Raw genomic sequence first — 19,270 nt, 5'->3', positions numbered from 1 at the left:
TTTAAATATCACATCCTCCAAGGACTGTGCAGGTGCTAAATTGTGCACGTCCTTCTACCAGCAGAAGGACTGACTACACGGAGATTATGCCTCATGCTATTCACATTCACTCCGTTGACGTGGGTTACTCAACTCATCCTCCTTGACCGCTGACAAACGAGGAGAAACTGTAAAGAATTTTCTCAGTGAGCCTCCTATGGGGACATCACACGACAGCTTTTTTCTTTTCCTCCAAATCGAAGATTTCATAAAACATGTCTGCTGTGTCCTAACCCAGTTAACTGACTCTTATCAAAGATATAGTTCATTTACTCAATTTCGACTGTCAATACTTTTTAAGCAATCATATTCGCCAAAATTCCTAGTTTATTAATGTCTCGATTACCTTGGACTTCATCCCATCTTATACCCTTCAGACCCACGTAACGCCTCCTCTTGGACCCCTGATAGCATTATTTTAAATTATTGTGCTGCGGGGGGGAATGAAGTGGGACATTGGGATTGCCATATATACATTGCTAAAAAGAAAAAAAATATCAAACTGTACACTTTAAATATATGCAGTTTACTGCATGTCAGAAAAATTATTACGCTGGGTACTGTGAAATGATCCCATTATTTGGATCCTAGCCTATTGGGATGCTCAGAATAAACTACTCAGTGTAAACTCATACAGCAGATGGCAAAAGTCAGACTGCACGAAATCTCACCTCTCTTCAGTTTTTCCTAACAGAAAAAGTATAGAAAAGTACAAGAGAGGATGAGTCAGCAGAAGAAAATGGTTTACAAATGAATGAAATGATGTTTACATGGGGGGACTTATTCCATTTGAAGTTTCAAATGTTATTGTCAGGTGCCTTTTGTGCCAAAGGAGACCTGGGAATTGCGCAATCCCAACGATTTCATCTCCTCCAAACATCAGGGGTGTTCACTGCAGGACGGACAGTTCCCGATAAACACGGGGCCAATTAAGACAGCAAGGAACTCACAGCGGATGGACAAGGAACCCCCTCTAACGTGATAAGAGGAAGGGTAACGAAACAGCAGCACCAAACGATTCCAGCAATAGCCTCCCGCGCCCACCAATGCCCTGCCAGGTTTTAGGAGACTCTACTGTTCTTTGGGCAAAGCAAGGGAACTCTCAGAACATCAGCTGCAGAGTAGAGATTCTTTTCCAATAACACACACAAATATTTAAGGTGAGACTTGTTAGAACAGGCAGGGAACTCTAATAACATCTGTCCTTGCAGTACAAGCCAGGGCTCTCAAGGGGGCTCCTCACAGCAAGTGCAAGATGAACCACAGGGGTCGTGAAAGAAAATATTTAACATTTACTTAAAAATAAGAAGTTAATTTTACTAATAGGTAGCACGTAGACTAATAGTTGAGCGCATACAAGATTTAAAGTGTGTGTGCGTGTGCGGGGGGGTGTGTGTGTGTGTAAAATCTCAGTGTTATCACCTGTGATGCTCCAAATACTCATTAGCGGCTGCTCCCAGGGTTGTTCTGAGACTAAATGAGGTCATCCTCATGTGCTGGCCGGTACCAAGTACATGCTCAATAAACAATGGTTCCCTTCTTTGGGGGGAAAGCGAATTGAGGGTTAAAAGGCTCCCCCTTCATGTCTACATTTCTGGAGTGCACAGAAACTCTGTTATCTTGATAGGAAGCATGGTCCTCCGACCAACAGAGGAAGGCTGTGCTCATGGCCCAGGACCTGTGACCTCTGGCTTCCCTCCTCCAGGCTCAACAGAAACCTTCCAGGGCCCGTCTATGCAACACTGCGTAAGGATTAATCACCACTCTCCTAGATCCTCAGCATCAACCCCAGCCCAATGACACTCTGCATGCTTTCACTGGAGAGAACAGTACTTTCCCACCTCCGGCTGCACTTGACAATGGAAATCTCCATTTCTGGACCTTCAGCTCAGGATGGTACACCACCACTTATTATGCCTTTGGCATCCTGAACAAATGTTCTTTGAAATTCTCCACATGTTGAAACCACCCACACCAAGCAGGGTACAACATATGGGAAAACAAGATCTTCAGTCTCCAAAAATCATGCTTTCCCCAACAAAAGCCAAGGCTTTTGTCATACTGTGGAGCTATAATTAGAGGAGGCTTTTGAAGTTCAGTTAGTCGGCCGCAACCATATAAGGCAAGCTACTTAGTATACTTGAGGATCTTCTGGAGCTATTTTCCCCTGGACTTGAAGTCAGGGAGAACTGAGGAGGGACAATGTGTTGAGAACGAGAAGCTCTGGGTTCCCACATGCTGGCCGGCCATGGTCAGCGTGTCTGCCTCTACAGCGAGGTGCAGCGGAGGTGGTGGCAGCGCTGAAAGCTTCGGAGGTGGGAAAACCCTCTCTCCTCCCCCAGCTCAGGCTGTCATCCCAGAGCCCCAAGTCCTGCTGCCAAACCATCTGCTCGAAGGAAAGCTGCTGAAATATTAACACATGTGAAAAGCAGATCCCGAAGTGTAGCACCCCCTTTCCACAACCAGGGGGACCTGCTGACCTAAGATTCCAGGGGACCATCACTAATATTGAAAACTCACCAAGGGAGGAACATGCACTTGGTTTGGAGGAGAGAAGGCACTGGGCTGCCCTTCAAAACTGGCCTGGAAAGATGTACCTTAGCCTCCCAGCTTTCCTTCTCACGTTGTGTTTCTGCGATACTCGTTTTATTGCAAATACAAACACAAACACACAGCTCAGCCATCACCTTGGAAGAGGCTTTTTATCTTCAACTGAAAGGACCAAAGAAGTATCTCTGATTAGACGGGGCATCATTTCCCTGATTTTAAGTGAAGCCAAGTTCTCTTGGGTTTCTATCTCACAGGAATATTTAAAACATAACGATTCTGCACCACGTTTCTGAAGATGGAAACTCAAGGACAAGGGAGCCCACTTAGGTGAATGAATAATTCTGTGGATTTCTTAGAAGATCACATACCCAAATCAATAGGTAATGGAATATTTGATTTGTGATTAAATGCGGACCAAAGTATAAGAATCAGATTGAAAGCTGTTTTTGACTCTAACCGACCCTGGATAAGTCACCTGTCATCTCCCTTCTTTTACAGCCTCAGGTGTAAAATACTTAGGAACGAGTCACACTTGTCATGTCCCCAAAGACATAATAATGTGGTAACAAAAAAGTACTAGGTTCTTCCTATGTGCCAGGCTCTCTGCTAATTATCCTGCATGCATTTGCTCACTTAATCCACATAGCAACTCTACGTTAGATACTACTTTATCCTCATTTTGTAACGAGAAACACAGGATATGCTGCCAAGATTACACAGGCAGCAAGTGGGTGCCAGGACACCAACGTCCTGTCCGATTTCAACGCCCTACATCACAAAGCTCTGCTGCTATATAAAGGCACACAGTGAACATAAGAAGCCACTATTACAAATGTGGAAAAATCCGCCTGACACTACGGCCAGCGTCACTGTTTAGCTCTTCTGGGCGTGTTCAAGTCCTTGGCTAAGCAGACTTTTTAAAAAAATTTTTTTTAAGTTTATCAACAGCTGTGCATTGTCTTTATTATAAATACCCACTGAGCAAGTGCCCGGGACGGGGAGTGGGGGGGAGCATGGTCCAAATGCTCCCTTCAATTATTTTAAAACCAATCAAAATGAAAATTCAAATGAGTTCATTAAGTTCACAGGAAGCCCCACTATAATTAAAAGCTCCAGCACCTAATCTAAAGTGATGTGTTATCTTAGAAGTTTGGTGGATTCCAAAAAGCTATATTGTTTTAAAATTTCATCAAAGATCCCAGGAATTTTTAAAAATCCCAATACAGAAGCTTATATACCTACAACCCGGTGGATATCTCAAACGCCCCCGAGCTTACTCCATTGGCCCAGTGTAAACAGATCAGGATTACTGAGAGGGCACAAGGACCCCGGAGGCCTCTTACCACCAATCCCCAGGGGACTAACTACGGATGTGGTTAAAGAAAGACGAGAAACACAGAGGTCAGAGATTTCACTGAAACTATCAGGAATGTTAGCAAGACAATGGGTCCCTGTAGCTGTACATTTAAATTCCTATCGTATGCCTACTACATACCTAGCACTTGCCGGAACAAAACCAAGGGAGACGAGCGCCAAGTTCACAAAGAGCTTACAGTCTAGAGGGAGGATGAGACAAGAAGGTGACAACAGGTGTTGAAATGATGTCAGAGGCGTACAAGGGTGCTATGGGGGCACCGAGAAGAAGAAGATTAATCAACAGTCCGTCAGGCCCAAGAGGTTTCCTCGAGACCTAAGACTGAGCTGAGATTTTATCCTATCCTATCCTATCCTATCCTATCCTATCCTATCCTATCCTATCCTGTCCTGTCCTGTCCTATCCTGTTCTATTCTAATTTTATATTTGGCTGCACTGTGCATCTTGTGGGATCTTAGTTCCCTGGACCAGGGATTGAACCCGGGCCCTCCGCAGTGAAAGTGCCAGGTCCTAACCACTGGACCACCAGGGAATTCCCTGGAGCTTAGTTTTAAATACTAAGTGGCTGGATGCAAGGTATAGGGCAACTGAGTGTTATTGGAGAGAAGGAAACAAGGACCCCAGAAACTTTTACAAAACGACACCCACGTGGTTGCAAAGTAAAACCCTGCTACACTTCTTTGATGCAGCTTCTATGCAATTTACTCTTGACAGCATACTTTGAAGTGACAACTCTGAGATCCTGTTGAGATTCTATTTGCTTCCTTTGGGGTTCTTCCATTCCTATGCAATTGGAAACCAGTGTAGTGCTTTACATATATTAATTCACATAAATCATCCCAAACCTCATGGATACAGACCATTATCACTCCCACGTTGCAGGTAAGGAAACTGAGGCCCTGAAGAAATAGGTAATTTATCCAAATTTACCCACTCAGTACTGGAAAGGCGGGATTATGAAGCCATCTGGACTACATGTCCGCTCTAAATCACTCTGCTACACCACCTCTCTGAAAAGGATTTACTGAAAAGCACTGGGTAACTCAGGACCGCGGCGAGGCCTGGAGATCCAGGCTTAGAACTCGGCAGCCACGCCAAGCATAAACCCTGCAGCTGGCACTGCCTACACTGCCACACACGGGACACTGCCTGCAGAATGCCATCTTGCTGCCACACCACCGCCACCCAGGGAATCCACCCCACACCCCCCGCTACCCTGCCCTACAAGCGCCAGATGCAGAGTCTGCGAAGGAGCGTGCAATTGGTGAAACCATGACCATGAGGCAGGCGGGCCAGGACAGCAACTCCATGGCCAAGTTCAGCGTCTACACGGAGACACGAGGTTCTGCCTCCCCTCAAGGTCCATAAGGTGAGTGTACTGGTTTCCTAAGACTGCTGAAACAAAGTACCACAAACTGGGTGGCTCAAAACAAGAGAAATGTATTCTCTCACAGCTCTGGAGGCCAAGAGTCGGAAGCAGGACTGTTTTCATCTGGAGGTTCTGGGGAAGTATCCCTTCCACGCCTTTCTACTGGCTTCTGGCGGTTGCCAGCAATCCCTGTACCGCCTTGGCTTGTAGACCCATCACTCAAATCTCTACCCCCATCTTCACACAGACGTCTCCCCTGCGTCTGTGGCTCCTTCCTTCTTCTTATAAGGCCATCAGTCATATTCGATTCAGGACCCACCTGACTCTAGTAATGACCACATCTTAACTTAATTCCATCTATGAAGACACAATTTCCAAATAAGGTCATGTTCAGGGTTACCAGCGGTTAGGACTTGAACATATCTTTCGGAGGGACACATTCAACCCACAACCCAGTGGGGAAATACACAGACGGGGAAGGGGGTTCAGAAGCTGCACAGCCAAAAATATGACAAATATCCACTTGTACCTCAATTGCTGTGGGGGCCTTCATTTCATCTAATAACAAAATAAATGATTTCAAAGCAAAAGTTGGATGTGCCGAAAGCAATAAACTGGTCTATCAGCTCTCTTAGGGGAATCAACTAGACAGGAATTTGCAGTGGGGGTAAGGTGGGGGGTGTTAATTACAAAGCTAGAAGGTTCCTCCCTCTGAAACGATGGCCATCAGAAGGAGACGGCCAGGCTTGAGCCCTGCTACCTCTAACGCCCACAGGTACCTGCCAAATCTTCCTCTTTTATCTTCAAAAAAGAGAAAACTTGGCCTGGAGGGGCCATCATGGATTTAAGTAGGAAGATAAATGGAGATTTTAACTGTGTGTATGAGTTACCTAAGCCATAAATTTTCAACTGAATCGGTATATGACAGATGTTTGATGTATATATTATTTACATAGCTGGTCTAATCTTCTGTGCTGCTGCTTGCAGAGCTCTAAACTCTTTTCAAACCAGAACTAGAGATACCAAAAGCACATCCCTTTTATCAACAATACAATAGCTTCTGAATAAATGCAAACACTAATGAAACAAATCCAAGCACTAAAGTGCACTTTACTTTTAGGAAAAGACAGCAGATGATCTCCAAGCAATCCTGACCTTGAGTCTCCAGGTTTTCAGAAACCCAAGTAGCACTCAGTGTTAATGGAATCCAATGGACCCTCCATCTGCTCGAAATAAAAACAAGCAAGTCATCTGTTCCCCTCTAAGAGGCAGAACATAACGTACAAAAGCTAAGTCATTCCCATGTTCTCACTAACGCTGCTAAGGGGCTGACCCCCAAACTACACCTGGAGCCTCCACCCGTCACGTGTGTGCCTACTTCTCTGCTTGGACAACCAAACCGTGACATCCAACATGGAACTCACCATCTGCTCCATTTCCCCCAGCCTCCTGGTCATTTATTGCATTCTTCCAACAAAAATCTCTGATTTACCTTTGATTTTCGCTCCCTCTTCAATCCAGTCCCTTCTAAGGTACAGCCAGGTCCTTTGGCCTCACAGATGCTCCCTTTGCCCTTCACTCCCATCCTCCTTCCTTGGCTGATACGGGTTTTCCCTGGGAGGCGCGAGTACCACTCAGGTACTTTGGGGCATTTTAAGTGGTACCTGGTTGAATCATTTTTAACAGACATAGTAATATATGAATTGTAATGGGGATTAGAAAAATAATTGTCAAATGAAACCCATAATTTCTTATAAAATTAAAAGATTTTCTCTTTCAGCCATTTAAATATGAATGTGGGTAAAGTTAAAGAAAAATATTAAGTAAATAATAACACAGATGATGTATGGACATGGTTTACAAATTCTTGAGGGTGGTGTGCTAATGCCTCACAGTGCTGGGAAACTCTGCTCTGGGGTGGTCCCTCATCACCTTACTGCTTGATTATCTCTGTCCCCTCAACCACCTCCCAGCTGGTCTCCTAGCCTCCCAACTCTCTTCTCTTCCATCTATCTTGCGAGCCATGGCCAAGCACCTAAGACACTCCTTCATTATTTCTCTCCTAAACTCACATATCTAATTCCTAGCCCCATAAACTCACCTACATTCCAAAAGCCCACCTGATTTAGGTACACATTATTTCTAGTTATATCCCAAAATTATAGTATGGCAAATTTCACATTGATGTTTTCCTTGCCAGCTGAATGCCTTGGTTCACACTGCTTCTACAACCTCCCCCAGTCTTCCTCCTTCTCTGCTCTTCAAATCCTACCCAGTCCTTCAAGAAGCAAGTCCTCCCTCCATGCAGCCTTTTTCATTGACATCTCTTCTCTGAACTCCTATTCCACTTACACCAACCCTATCAACCACCCCCACTTAACTCTTGACTATATTCCAGTATTTACTGCTTTGTAGTGGTCAACTCATCGCGAGCTGGTCCCACCAACCACAACAGGAGGTCCTTGAAGAGTAGAATCTTCTGTTACGAAAGGATGACTCACATTAGGAGTTCAAGACATCTCTTCAACCAACTTTTTAAAGAGAAGTCATGTTTTATTCATTTATCCAATAAATATTTCCTGAGTCCCTGATTTGTGCCAAGATCTGTGGTTTCTGGCAAAATATAGATACGAATAAAACATATACAGCAATTGAGGAACTCAATGGCCAGCAAACCCGAGGTACAACACAATGTTATCATGTTGCTGTAACACAAGTACAAAACGAATGTCATGGGAGTGATTTGCTCTAGAAAGGGAAGGGGTGTATGAGTTTGTTCTAGAAGGCTAAATAGGATTAGCCTTAAATAATAGCTAAGTATCAGACCTTTAAAAATGGGGGGCACATTCTCAGCGGTGTCACATAAATCACAAAAGGCGCACGATCAACAAGATACTGCAGAAGATAAAGAGGTTCCAGAGCCTGGAGCACAGGGTGGTGGGGGGAAGGAGGGGTGGGAAAAGCAGGGGAGGTCACCCCATGAAGAGCCTTGGTCTCAGACTTCATTCACAGGCATGAGAAACGTTGAAAAGAATTGGAAAGTAACATGACCAGTTTTGCTTTAGGAGGGATTAAAAAAGTAAAAACCAAAACCCCTCTGGGGACACACAGAGCATGAACTGGACATGGTCAGCTTGGAAGACACTGTAATAGAACAGAAGACGATTTCAACAACAGAGATGGAAAGGGAGGGGCAGATTTTAGAAATATTTCAGTGGTAGAAATCAATGGGATTTTCTGGCCAACTGGTTGCACATTCCGATGTCAAATAAAAATAGTCTAGGGGGACTTCCTAGGTGGCGCAGTGGTAAAGAATCCACCTGCCAAGGGAGGAGACATGGGTTCGAGCCCTGCTCTGGGAAGATTCTACATGCCATGGAGCAACGAAGCCCGTGCGCCACTAAAAAAAAAAAAAAAAAAATAGTCTAGGGATTAACTACTTAAGGAAAAGTTTACTATCCACTTTAAAAAATTACCCATGTCATTTCTCTCCCGTGTTACTGTGGTGAAGGTTAAGTTGGCATTGATTAGAGCCTATATTTTTATGAACAAGAACCTCTGCGCTAAACCTGATAGATTAGGCATCACGCAGTTTCTATGACTGATCTACAAAGCCTGTCCCCGTCGCAAAAGTGGGCATCTGATCCCACCAGCAAAGACCCAAGCAGACTTTGCCCCTTGGTTATATCTGCACTCAGCATAAGCCATCTTGTACCAAAGAACATACAATTGTCTGAACTGCCCTAACTCTCTGGAGTGCAGAGAATTTAAGCCACAATTGCTCTGGAGGTGCAAAAATGCTAAGGTTTTGATACAATATACTCATATTCCTTTTTTCAAATAAAAACGTTCACAAGAGTGTAAAAGATATTGAAATACCAAGAGAGGTGACCTTTTGCAAGCACATTCACGTTCTCCCGGGAAATAAAGAATAAAGTCATTCACCACCAAGTGTAATATTCCTCACTTCCACAGGCCCGATGAAAGGAGTCAACGCAGGTAGTTTCAAAGCAAAACACAAGTGGAGCAGTGAGGCTGGAAACGGATCTCTGCAAAGAGGGAAAAGGAGGCCGCGGGCTGCTGTTTATGAAAACTTGCACATGATTAGAACTTGCCAGGGCGTCACCCCTCGTCCTCCCACCCCCATGAGTTTGGTCACCAGGACAAGCCCTAGCGTGGCCACTTAATGTAACATCTGGGGATGACAGGAAACAAGACTCCATTGCGGAATGAGCGCGATTCCCACACACCCCACATACGGAAGCACGTGACTCCAATAAGCAGAAGGGGCGGAGGTTATTTCTAACGGTTTCTGGGTAAGTGCTCAGCAATCCTGGGCTTGCCCGTTACAGAGCCGCTGCGGAGCCCAGCTCTGTAACGGGGATGCGGGCCAGGAGGGTCCGTTACCAACAGGGAGAGGTCATGGTACCCGCCAGGGACGCAGCTGGTTTGGGGCAGGCCCAGAATAGACCCTCGGGTGCCCACCCTCCACCCCCAGGAAACTCTTAGGTCTCTCAACAGAACAGAACATGAGGAACTGGGACACGCAACGCACCGTGCCCCAGAATCAGTTTCTATAAAATGAAAACTAATAAACTCACCAAGGTGGTGTCCTGGCCATTCCTCCCCGCTGATTCCTATTAGATTGGCAGACAAAACTGATTTATGTTTTCTTAAGAGGTCAGTTGTGTTTTCTTTCTTTCCAAATCCTTTAAAACTGTCTGCTTGGTTGTTCTTTAAAATGACAAACATCCATCTAAAAGTACCATGACTCTGAGGGTGTCTCGTTCACAAGGGACACCTTTTATGCCCGGGCTCTGCAGAACTTTTGGAGTGGGAAAAAAATCACTTTCCAATCTTGATCAATGAAATGTCCCCAAACTTGGTGGCATACTATATGCAATATAAAGGAGAGGTCATCCCCAGGGCTGGGGGAGAGGAGAGTGAAGAAAGTTACAAGCTAGTAGCAGCATTTGTATAAAGAGGTCACAGTTCACAAGTTCCTAACAGAGAAGGTTCTAACACCTTCATTAACAAAGGTTTGGTGCCTTTAAAATCATTTCATGAAGGCAGGTGAGCATATTTTCATATACAAAGCCCTAAGGATTATACAGATATTTCCCTCTTTGCAGGGAGTTTTACTTTTCTCTCTCGTTAATTAATATCATAACTTCTAAGTTTTAGGACGTGTGGAAGAATAATCCCATGTGCATTTGGCCTAACCCCTTTTCTTATTCAGATCATGAAGGCACATTTTATTATTCATCTTGATTTGAACAAAAGGCAAGATTTTTCCCCCTTCTGCCCAGAAACCACCTTTGGGAAATTAATATTCGAGATGAACAATGAACTCATCTCATGGCTTGTGAACTTGCTGGTTGCCAGGAGGCTTGTGAATTCTTAGGATTATATTTGATTTGGTAGCATCAATCAGGGGCTTAAATAGTCATATGAGGCATGGTCTTCAAGATTTAAAGTTTCAGAATTCTCTAACTGTCCTTTGCAGCAACTCTTTGAGTTTTATATGTGTCTGTTCTAACCTCTTGAGTTTAAGGGTAGTTTATCCCCAAGGTACATGAAAAAGCCAAGGCTAAATCACAAGCCTGTTGCTATAAATCACATTTCAAACTGGTAATTACTTATTAGTGAAGAAAAGACTGTTTGAAAAGGTTCTGTCTCATTAGAAAGTGATTATGGAATGTCTATCATTTTGCCTTAAATAACAGATTTAAACTTGAAACACCTACTGTGCGATAGCAGGCCAGATCAAAAGGACAGCTATTAAAATTTCCAAAGATCTCTCCTTTCCTAAAGTTTAAAAAAAGTGATTTCACCATATTTTAAAGGGACATTTGTTGGAGGGGATTTCTAAAAATAGTCTCAGCTGAAGTTATGTCATTTAGTACTTCTCTGAAGAAGCGTATCTTGTCCTTTGAAGCCAAAAACAAAAAACTCTTTTTATTGAGAAAGAAGTATCATAAATACCAGTAGCTATTATGCCAAACAACTGGACAAACAGAAGAAATATGAAAAGCCTCATGTGTGTCCACCCGGCTTCATTTTCTATTTCATTTCATGTGACCAAGGTTTGGTTTGTATCCAGAGTCACTAACTTGATACAAATGGATTTTCTTACATTTGTTAAGGGGAAGGGAACCTCTCACAAATGATCTCAAAGTGTCTCCATATACCATCTATTACTATCAACACTCATATTTGGAAAGGAACCATATTTGACGAGGAAATTGATAAGCTGCTCCCAATCTCCCCCAAAAAAGATGTGTATGAGAAAGATTCCACCTACTCTCCCAGTGTTCACTGCAGGTGTCTGTCTTAATATTTATCCTTCCATGAGCCCCCATCCCTTTTATTATACTATTGGCTAATAATTAAAATAAAGAATAAATGACAGCGTCTATCCTTGGACAAAACCATATTATATCCAACCCTGGAAGCCCCATGAGCATCTAGAAAGGCACTTTGCTTGGGGTGGGGCGCACTCCCTAAAATGCTGAATGAATAACAGCTCTTCTTCCCCCACCCTTTGGTTTTCTTTTCTCAGTAGTAACCTAACATGAAATCCGCACAGACAACCACCAACCTGAAAGAGCTGACCCTTCACTATCCCCACAGGACCAGCTTACCATTTGCAAGTCAAGAAATGAAATAAGAGAATCAAAGAAAATGAAAAGCTTCTTCCTCAGGCCCTCAGAAATGCCTTGCAAAACTGGCAAAAGCAGAGAAGTTCTTCAGCAAAGAATGAAAATGTGGTCATAATGATGCGATGCCAAGACAGATAAAAACAGGCTCCATGGGAATGTGCCTGAAATCATTACAGAGTCTCGCAGTTTGCTGAAGACATGATGGCCATGTGCCCTCCCGTAGTCTCACACTTGGTACCAGTACTGGTTTCCAAAGAGGGGCAAAGGAGAGGGGTAACTATTCAGTGTGGAATGAAGATGTTCAAATCCCAAACGTATGAAACCTGAGACTATGTGAACACTCAGTGCAGACATGGGTTTATGGACATGTGTGTTTTGAGGTTACATTTGGATTTAGGTGTATTTCAAAATTTACTGCCACCAGCCTGAGGACTAAAGCGACCACAGCAGTGACTGACTTCAATTACTTAAGTATAAATTGTAGTTGTCACTTCCTTTACAAATGTGACTTTTCATGACAGGAAAAATCAAGGGAACCTTACTGCCAAAACAGTACCTCCTTATGTCACCAGGTTTTACAGTAAAGAAGATGTCTATTTTATTTAGGTTTTATACTCATGGAAATGTGGTCACAAGACATTTTTAAAGCATGAGGTACTGGCCCCAATTTTTAAAAAACTTGCTGTTTTAGGAGAAAGATAGTAGAGCTAGACTTTAAGTACCAACTGCAAGCTTAAAGCAATCTTCCCAGGATTTAGCATGATTTGGTCTAGGATGTGTTTTCAAATATAATCTCCGTTCTTCCATGACATTTTGTTTAGAAGAAAATGAATTCATTCAGAATGAAAAACAAATAAACCCAATTTGGTGTCTTACACATCATTTCATACAAGTGGTCAACAGTAAGTAAGGAAAAAACAGAAGAGTTTCAGGATTTTCCTCTTTCAGCGTTTCAAGTATTTTATCCTGGGTTCTCAAGTCACACAGCAAAGCCATCCGCTGTTATTTCCAAAGGGAACTAACTGGCGCCTTCAGAAATGCTTCTATGCGTGTTAAGAGGAAATCCTTTCTGAAGCCTTCATTCCCGTTTACCGTTCTGTTTGTCCTTCCTGTCTGACATGCAAACACATGACACAGCCCCCATGCGTTCCATACACCCTAATTCAAAGCAACACATGTTAAATCCACACAGAATCATGTGAGCATTCAATCCGCATACACACCATTACCCCACCGAATGCATTCAAGGCGCTGCAACACAGTTCCCTGCGTGCAAGCCGACCAGCCTGAGACCTCTTCCCTGACTCAAGCCCTCCAGAACTGTGCATGGAACCTGTTCCCTTCTGAGAAAGACGGGCTGTTTAAATACCCACTAGGATAACAACTGGCCACAATGCAGGAGCGAGCAAGCCCGGTACTGCGGGCACCGACCGACGCAGGCTCCTCCACAAGCTCGAGGAGGCTGGGCGCCCGAGCTGGCGGTCATTTATCTGTGCAGCCCAGACGCCCGGCACGTCCCCCTCCCAGATTTCACCTAACTAACAGCTCTCCAACCCCATATTGAGAGAGCCTGCTGTGGAGCGTGCGGAGGTACAAAATGGTGGATGGGAGCTAATTTTTTTTCCTGCTTTCCCCATAACTTATCGCATCCATCACCGCCCGTCCTCGCAGGGAAGCACCCCGGCCGCGGCGCCCCGAGCACGCCCCGCGGCCCCGGGCCCCGGGGGGCAGAAACGCGGTTAACCAACCTGATGTCATGTAGCCCCGCGAAGCCTGGGGCGCGAAGGCCGCAGGGAAGCGCTTGTGCAGGCGGTAGTCCTTCTCGCTGCGGGACCTCATGCGGTCCGAGGCCCGGTCCGAGAAATCCGAGCTGGGCCAGGCTCGCCGCAAGGTCGTGCTCCGGGTCTTCTTCATGGTGAGGAGGGCGACCCGCTGCCCCGAGATCCTCGGGGCCTCAGCGCCGGGGCGCAGCGCGGGGCCTCATCCGTCTACGGCGGGCACGACCCGGGCGGACTCTGCGCGCATTTTCCCAGCCCCTCCTCGTCGGCGTCTACACCGCCAGCGGCGGGTCCGGCCCTCCCCACGCCCCCACACCCCCCCACGGCGAAGGCTCCGATTTTACACACGTCCCACAATGCATTACACTTCATTTGCAATCCGCCCGGCTTATAGCTTCCAGATTCCCGGAGGGGGGGTGGGGAGGCAAGTTAGGAGGCTCCCCGGCCAGGAGGAGGCGGGGAGGGGGCGGGCGGGCTGGGGGCGCCGAGACTTGCAGCGTGAAAGCAATGGGAGCGCAGACAATGGCCCGATTCAGCGCAGGAGTGCTTAGCCAACTGTGAGCCACGGCACAAAAGACCCAAACAAACGGGGCTGCCGAGGCCTCCGGGGGTGACCCGGGATCAGGCGCCCGGGAAGCCGGAGGGGCGGCGGCAGACCCTCTCCGCAGCGGGCGGGCGGCTCAGGGCGAGGCGTGGGGATGACAGTGTCCGAGCCTTGTCCCCCTGGGCCTATCAGCCGCGCGGCCCGCAGTCCCGGGCGCGGGCTGGCTCTGCCTCCCCTGCAGTCCTCGGGAGGCAGTCTTCATTACAGAGGCTCGGATGGGGAGGGGGGGCGCGTGTGCACAGGATCCGAGCAGGCTCTGCAGTCAGCAGCTGCGGCCGGCGGGTTCCTGCCGGGTCCGGGGAGAGCCCGGGTCGTCCTCGCGACCGCCGCGCCTCGTCGATCTTCCTCCTTCCGAGGCTCGGGCTGGTGTGCGTGCGTGTGTGCGCGCGCCCACACGCATGTGCCCCCCTACACATGCATGCTCCTACTTACTGGCCGCGGCGGCGGCGGCGGCGATCGGAGCCGCGGCTGCAGAGGTTGCGGAGATCGCCGATCGCCGCGCACACGGCGGCCCCGGTGCTGCGCCGCGAGCGCGCGGAACGGCGACCGGAGGACAGGAAGCCGGGAAGCCGCCCGGCCTCCTGCTAATCACCGAGCTGCTTTAAGTTAGAGCACGGGTCCTGTCAGGCTTCTCCTGTTCATGCAAAACACCCCGCGGCGGCGCTGGGACGTGGCTGATGTCCCAGCCCGAGTCTGCGCTTGGATATTTACATATGTTTAGGATGGCGCCTCCCCCTTGCAGAAAGGGAGCGAGCACGCTCGGTGGGAACCGGGCGATCTGCGGTGCCCAGCCCTGCCCACCTGCGCCAGCCCCGAAGGCAGCTAGAGCCGGGGGAGGGGGCGCCGCCCGGAGTTCCTCCGACAGCCGCAGACGGCCGGGCACCTGGTCCACGCCGCCCGGGGACGCAGTGGACGCGGCTCCGGCTCTTCCTCTCTCTCCCTCGGGCCCCCGGCGTCAGTCCCTACCAGCCCGATAACCCGCATTCAGGTCCACAGCCCCACTGCCCGGCTGGGCTCTGCACAGCTGTTTCTGGCCCAGCGACCAATCGCTAAAGGACAGCAGTGCGCGCGGCGCGGGAGGGGAGGAGGGGGCGATGCGCCGCCGCGGCCGAGGCGCGGGCCCCCGGGACGGGGACGCCGGGCCGGCACGCGGGGGTCACGGCGAGTTAAAGGCGCGCGGCCGTCTTGCGGGGAACGCCGACCGCGCTGCGCTGCGGCCGCTTCTTCCCCCGCAACCCTAATCTCGTTTGGGTTTCCAAAAACGCTTAGGTGTTGTAAACAACAAAAACAAACCCATTTGTGACGAGGCAACGTTCAAAATCATGTTTTATGCTTTTCCATCTTCGCAGGTGCCCAGGTGCAGAGATGGGGCTATGAAATCTTTATGCGGCTAGGGTCAGCCTGATAGCGCATCCCCTCCCAACCCCCGGCAAAAAAACCACACCGGGTTCTAAATGGTTAAGATTCAAGAGTTTTAGCACAATTCGGTGCTTTCCCAAGGCTTTAATTCTTTGGGGGGCGGGGCGGGGGCGTTGTGGAGAGAGGTTCTTGGAGAACAACACAGAGGCGGGCGGGGTTTAAACAACAAGCAGGATAGAATCTAGAACTTCCATTCAGTATCTCAGGACTGCCCTCTGCAACCTGGGGCCAGTGTAACTGATCTATCTCTCAGGAAACCAGGGGTAAACAAACAAATAAAAATCACTAAGCATCGTATAAAACTTGTATTTACACGAATCAAAATTTATTACTAATCGTGAGCCAATTAGCTAATGTTCAGTGACATTTTTTTAAAAGTTAGAAAAGCACAGTCCCCCAAAAGGCACGTTTTGCCAAAATCTCTTCTTTCCTGTAAGAGGACTGCTAAGCACAGAAAGCCTCCAGCTTTAGAAGCTATAGAAGACTAAATGCGTAAAGAACCATAAAGGTAATAAAAAAAAATTGTATTAATGAATGCATGAGATATTGACATTTAGATATCTCGATCCAGTTCAACAAACAATTACCCTACCTCCCATGAGCCAAAAGCGGTGATATGAATGATTATAATAGCTATGACTGAAGGCTAATGGTGATTGCTGTGGCAACTGTGATACTTATTCATTTAGCAAATGATATTTGACTGTCTAGTATATGCTGTGACGGGGGCTGGGCAAACACCACCACACACATGGCCCCATGTAACTTATGGTCTAAGCAGTAAGCAGATAGATGCATTGATTGTTTTGGGGTCTACAAAGAAGAATCACCTCTATGAAAAAATGTCAGTTAATCTGAAACCCACAGGATGTGGAGTCAGCCAAGCAAAGAGTGGAGAGAATGATGTTTCAGAAAGTGGGAACAGTGTGTGCAAAGGCCCTGAGGTGGCAAAGAATCTTGACTTCTGTTGGAAGACATGAAAGGCGGCCAGTGTGGCTGGGATTGGGGCATAAGAGGAAGGCATGTGATGAGATCACAGTTGAGGCCAAGAGCGGATCATGCAAGGACTTGCAGCCCACATTAAGCGTTCTGTACTCTATTGTATTATGTGAGCCACTGAAGGGTTTTAAGCCGAGAAGCAATAACAGTTTTATGATTTCTATATGAAAGGGATTCTGTTTAGGGGAGGGGTCATCTAGGACTTTTCTAGAGAGTAAATTTGAATCACACTTGACTTAAACTGAGAAAATATTCATTGTTCACATGAAGGAATGGGGTTGGGCTGATGGATATTTTGGGAGGAGAGCTACAGCTCCACTCAGCTGCCTCTGAATGAAGGCCTTTGCAGAGCAGTGGTACACCCAGTGTCCATACTCAACAGAATGCCCTTGGAGCCAAAGCCAAATAGCCAGACAGTAAAGAAGAATCAGGCAGTAAACAGGCTGGGTTAGCCGAATCGAGTCAGATAGTAAAGTAAGAGATGCAGGGGCACTTAAGTAATTTATCTATCCAAATTAGGTGGCAACATCAAAAGAAGTTATGAAGGTAAGACTTGAACCTAGCAAACGACATATTGTGAAACCAATCCTACGTGAAGAAGATAGAAATCGTTATTATACCACTGTTAAAATCAGACTCAGTGTGTCCATCTGTTCTATGGAAAGGTTCACTCTGGTCATACACAACCCCTACATCCCTAGTCCTAGTTTCAAATCTCTCAACCTACTTGAGACAATCAAGTATCTGGGTCATGAACTGTCCATCCAGTGAGCTCAGTTGTGTAATCCTAGTTGTTCCTAGCAGGGAAGTTTGGAATTAAATAGAGAAATGATACAGCAAATCACTTTCACAGCCTTCCTAATTTTTCACTCAGGCTTAAGAATATTTTGTACATTTGGTATTTACATATCAGATAGAGACACTAATTAGATACACATTTGCTTTGTGATTCTAATTCAAGTGTATACAGTTGGCCCTTGAACAACCAGGTAATTCGAGTATAATTTATAGTGGCCATCCGATCCACAGTTCCTCAGATTCAACCAACAGATGGACCATGTAGTACTTACTATTGAAAATACCCACATATAAGTCAAACTGGGTAGTTCAAACTTGTGTTGTTCAAGGGTCAACGGTAATTGATTTCAGACGTGTAATTTTAAGTTGAAAAGTAGAATTTTGACTTTCCATCAACCCATCCCCGTTCCTTCATTTAAAATTTTGTTTTGTTAGATTTACAAGAGTTGAATGAATTTAATAGTTACAAGTATGTAAACTCCATGAAGGCAAGGGATATTTTCGTTTTATTCACTGCACTTCATTGCTCTGCTTTGTCCATAGCTGTGCCCAGTGGCTCGCAGTAACTGGCCCGGATGTGATGACTAATGAAGCCTGATTAAGGACTCTGAAAGATCTGGTTTGAAGTCGTCCATAACTGTGTTTCTAAATGGGGCTAATTACTGAGTAAAAGGACTTTAGTCTTCAATTTGAGTTGATCAAATGTTTTTCAAAGGTCCCTGAGAGTTACAGTTTTAATTTTATTATCTTTGAAATACCAAGTTTACAAACTGAATACAATGCATCTAAAAACTGAAGGAAATTTGATTTTCTAATTTATATCTCTAGTAAAGGAAAATTTGATATTTTGAATTTGTGTCTCTGGTATACTGAACCTTCATTAAAGACCTAAATATCTATAAGTGATCTTTGCTGTGCACAGAAAGCCCCCCTTTGGTATGGTAAGAAAGCTAAGTCCACAGAAAGGAAATAGGTATTTATATATTTATGTACATCTGTGATATATGCATCGAAATTTGTGATTAAAATATTTGTTAAATAAAAATCAGAATTCTGAGTCTGATAGTCATTTATCTTTCTGCTGCTTCCTGAAACATAATTTGAAAAAGATATTAACAGTTTAATTTGACAAATGTGCTTAGACAAAAAAAATATACATATACATATGGTAACACTGAGTGCTTGCATGGCCCAGGTTATGAAGCTAAATGGAGTCTGGGAAAGAGTGTGTCCCAGGAGGACAAGGGCTTTTGCAGAGGCTTTTGAGCTGGAAGATTGGGGGGATTTTTTATGTGACGTATATTTACACTCACATATTCATATGTATGTACCTGGGATATGACCTGGGATATTTTGGCCTCCAAAAGCACCTAATAAGGTAGCTGACCATGTATTTGGTAAATACATTTTGTCCTCCTTCGTCCAGGCACCAAACTGCTAGTTATAACTTTATCAGAAAGCTTGAGCATTTACTATCTATCTTAGAAGATGCTCTCTTTCTGTGTGGACCACCGGTATGGTTGCCAGGGTGGTGGTCACACTACTGGCATTTTGCTCTGCAGCTCCCAATAAAGACTGTGTTCTGGGGAACACTGAGATGTGTTAACAAATGTGACTTGAAAAGAGGGTTCCATTGTAAGCTCACAAGATGTGTTAAAGTTACAACAGGACTGCTGG

At 45.9% G+C, this 19,270-nt stretch overlaps 1 protein-coding gene across 6 annotated transcripts in view; it reads right to left on the bottom strand.

Moving 5' to 3' along the window:
- STOX2 (storkhead box 2) overlaps positions 1 to 19,270 on the bottom strand; it is a 206,731-nt gene that overhangs the window by 90,531 nt on the left and 96,930 nt on the right. Inside the window, exon 1 of one of the 6 annotated variants that reach the window (XM_057696323.1) lies at positions 13,744 to 14,192. The exons of the other annotated variants lie outside the window; for them this stretch is intronic. Coding sequence (XP_057552306.1) covers positions 13,744 to 13,909 — 166 coding nt within the window. The 5' untranslated portion in view covers positions 13,910 to 14,192. Of the gene's footprint in view, positions 1 to 13,743; positions 14,193 to 19,270 lie in introns of those variants that run through there. 6 annotated transcript variants of the gene reach the window in all.

This window comes from Hippopotamus amphibius, chromosome 10 (genome assembly GCF_030028045.1).
Source record: "Hippopotamus amphibius kiboko isolate mHipAmp2 chromosome 10, mHipAmp2.hap2, whole genome shotgun sequence".
NCBI lineage: Eukaryota > Metazoa > Chordata > Mammalia > Artiodactyla > Hippopotamidae > Hippopotamus > Hippopotamus amphibius.
This window is presented reverse-complemented; position numbering and strand designations above follow the sequence as displayed.